Source organism: Triticum aestivum, chromosome 4D (assembly GCF_018294505.1).
Source record: "Triticum aestivum cultivar Chinese Spring chromosome 4D, IWGSC CS RefSeq v2.1, whole genome shotgun sequence".
Classification (NCBI taxonomy): domain Eukaryota; kingdom Viridiplantae; phylum Streptophyta; class Magnoliopsida; order Poales; family Poaceae; genus Triticum; species Triticum aestivum.
Window position 1 is genome coordinate 117,976,615 of NC_057805.1, and position 2,996 is coordinate 117,979,610.

At 52.6% G+C, this 2,996-nt stretch overlaps 1 protein-coding gene across 1 annotated transcript; it reads right to left on the reverse strand.

Moving 5' to 3' along the window:
- Positions 1–524: 524 nt before the first annotated feature.
- Positions 525–2,585, reverse strand: LOC123099768 (ethylene-responsive transcription factor WRI1). Its single transcript, XM_044521864.1, has 5 exons — positions 2,396–2,585; positions 2,212–2,294; positions 1,714–1,811; positions 1,472–1,596; positions 525–1,341 (listed from the first exon to the last, which is right to left on the reverse strand). Exons 1-5 carry the CDS (start codon positions 2,560–2,562, stop codon positions 747–749), a joined length of 1,068 nt encoding a protein of 355 aa, XP_044377799.1. The 5' UTR covers positions 2,563–2,585; the 3' UTR covers positions 525–746.
- Positions 2,586–2,996: the final 411 nt, after the last annotated feature.

Here is a 2,996-nt window from a genome sequence, read left to right on the forward strand (position 1 = left end):
AAATATTTTTTGCATTAAGAAACACATTAAGGGCTCCATGTTGAACTAGAGAATACGGACATGTGGGGGTCTTCATCCATTCTTCTATTGAGTTAGAGGCATGTAGTTTTATTATCCCATTGCAACACACGGGCATGTGTGCTAGTCTATCTGGCAAGCTACCGGTTATTTATCTTAGCGGATTTATCTTAGCGGTGTGAGGGTGATGCTAGTTCGTCGAAAAAAAAGGGTTCATCGCCAGGGTTAGAGTTGTGGAAATAAGCGGTTAGGCCGGCGGTTGAGGGCGGTTCAGATAAGGTCACGAGGAGAAAGACCATGAACAATATTTTCAGAGAGAAGATCTAACGGTTGCTTTTTCATCCAACGGCCAGGAACAACTCGAGTGACTCGGATTCTAAATTAAATTCAGTCTACTGTCCCCTAGCCATTTCCAAAGTTTCACTGCCAAATGCTGGAGCCTTCACCAGTTGTCCCACTTTCACATTCTACAAGGCGGTTACCGGCCGGCCATGACGCCGCTGCCACCCCAAAATTAACCACACTTCCCCATTGCCCACAGCTATTTACCGCGCGTACTATCTTTGGTTTGGTTGTACATGTACGGTTGTACCTACTACCTACCTACATGCCTGAGAGGCTGAGACACGGACACGCATGCAATGCACCGGCACAAACAGCTCACGTCCATCACCATCCTGCGAGCTGGCCATGGCGGGCTGGCGGCTGCGCAGGAGAGGAGACCAAACTCAGGCGGCGGGCGGCGCGTCGAAGAGCACGCTCTCGATGTCGTCCTCGAAGCCCATGTCAGCCGGCAGCTCGCGCAGGTCGTCGTCAGACGGCCACCGTCCGGGAGCGCCGCGGGGCGGGTACCTGGCCTCGAAGTCGGCGCGGTCCATGCAGAGCGCCTGCAGCACCTCGGCGATGGCGCAGTCGACGTCGTCCTGGAGCACCGGCACGGGCTCGGGCTCTTCCTCCTTGGGCTCGACCTTGGGCAGCAACAGTTGCCCTGCCGGTTCCGGGTCTAAGTCGACCTTGCAGAGGGGCGGCTGCAGCTGCTGGTCCACGCAGTAGGAATCGACGTCGAAGTTGGTGACCGCGGCGAGGCCCCGGAGTTGTATCGCCGCGAGGTCGTACGCCCGGGCCGCCTCTTCCTGGGTAACTGCATGCAGATTGAGAGTGCCGTTTCTTGTGATGAGCCACAGAAACGTGATAGAGCGAACTTGCAAGGACAGAGCGATAGAGAACACACTGAATATCCCCAAGTAGAGGTATCTCTTGCTGCCGCCGCCGCTGCCGCTACCGCAGCCTATCCTCGCCTCCCACCGGCCCTTCTTGTGATGCCTGCGGTGCCAATAAGTTACTTCATGTCAGCAAGATCACTCATGGCATGGCATTGCAGTGTCAATGTCACAATGTGGTTGATCTGATCGAGGACAATAGCTCCTCGAGGAAGGCGTGCGTGCATACATACTTTGCTACTCCCCTGTACTTGGAGGCGCCTCTGGCGAAGCCACTGCTGTCGCGCCTGAGTATGGCCACGTACTCCTCTCTGGTCACGCGTTGCATCCTCTCCAGCTCGTCCTTGTACGTGTCCACCTGCAGCAACGATCGAAGGGCAGTCCTCTCATGTTGAACAGAATTATACTACTAGCTGCCAGCTGAGTAGTACAGGTACTCGTATTGACTACTGACATATGACAAGACACAACTTACTGGGAAGTTAAGGAGGAGGCCGCCGCACTGTGCACCCCAGTACTTGAGCGCCGCGAGGTCATAGGTGCGAGCTGCAGCCTCTTCGGTGTCATAAGCTCCTGCCAAGAAACGAGAGTAAGCAGTGATCTTAACTAAACCATGCGCGTAGTGTGGAGTACTTTCCCCTCGTAGATTAAGTGTTGAGGGATTTTAAATTCGAAATGTGGAGTACTATCACGAGGGACAACGCAATCTTTGACTCACCCAAATAAACTAGTAATTGAAGCGATGAGATATGGACGCGTATCACCAGTTCACCACACGTGTCCCGAGGAAGACGAACACCAAGATTGCAGCACAAATTAGTTAAAGACCAAGAACATCAGCTAGCTAGCACATAAAAGAACATCCTAGCGGCGAAGAATAAATCGAAGTGACGATCAAAACAGAGCAAAATGAGGTAGCCAACTAAGCTGAAAGAAAGGCTTTGATCCAGCCAGGCCTGGGTGTCTCTCTCACCTTGCCTGCCTCTCCTGTTCTGAACCGTGCTCCGGTAATGCCTGTCCCACAGGTGCACCTCGTACTTCCCCGAGGCGCAGTGCCTGCACCACCACCACCAATGGCGCACATCTCGATCAGAAATCAAACACAAAGATCGCCACCCGGATGAAACCAAGAAGGGGAGAAAGAAGTGCATGCTCACCTGCTCACGCCTCTGTAGACGGACGACCCCCTCGACGGGAGAACGACGGCGTCGCTCCTGGCCCTCTTCTTCCTCTTCTGGTTCGTCACCGCGCAGGATAACCCAATGCGGGAGCCCCCGGAGCAGGCGGACGCCGAGGAGGACCAAGTAGGCTTCTTGTTCGTCATGTTTGCTTTTGATTTTGATCACTTCTCTGTCGTACTGCTCCACCTTGCGCCTCGAGGAAGGTTGCTGCTAGTGGAAAGGGAAACAGACGCCGAGCGCGCTTATACACAAGTGGTAGTGGAGCACTACTATAGTATAGCTCACATCACATGGAGATAAATGCACTCGTGGTCATCGTATTTAAAGCGAAAACACGATACGATCACTTAACTTTGAAATACGCTCATTACGATTATTGTATATACGAAGTGGTGATTATACAGTCACCGACTCGCCGTATAGCATCGTATTAAAATCTGTTGACCAGTCAAATGGCTCTGCTGACCGGTCAAATAATTTGTGTGGCAAAAATTGTAGTGGGCCATGCGGGTCAAGAAATAAAATAAGAGAAACAAAAACAGTGCTCTTCTGGTTCGTCACCGCGCAGGATAACCCA

Coding starts and splice junctions, on each gene's coding strand:
- LOC123099768 (XM_044521864.1), bottom strand. CDS start 2,562: ATGACGAACAAGAAGCCTACTTGGTCCTCCTCGGCGTCCGCCTGCTCC. Junction 1,597..1,713: donor GCCTCCTCCTTAACTTCCCA/GTAAGTTGTGTC, acceptor TCGTTGCTGCAG/GTGGACACGTACAAGGACGA. Junction 1,342..1,471: donor AAGTACAGGGGAGTAGCAAA/GTATGTATGCAC, acceptor TTGGCACCGCAG/GCATCACAAGAAGGGCCGGT.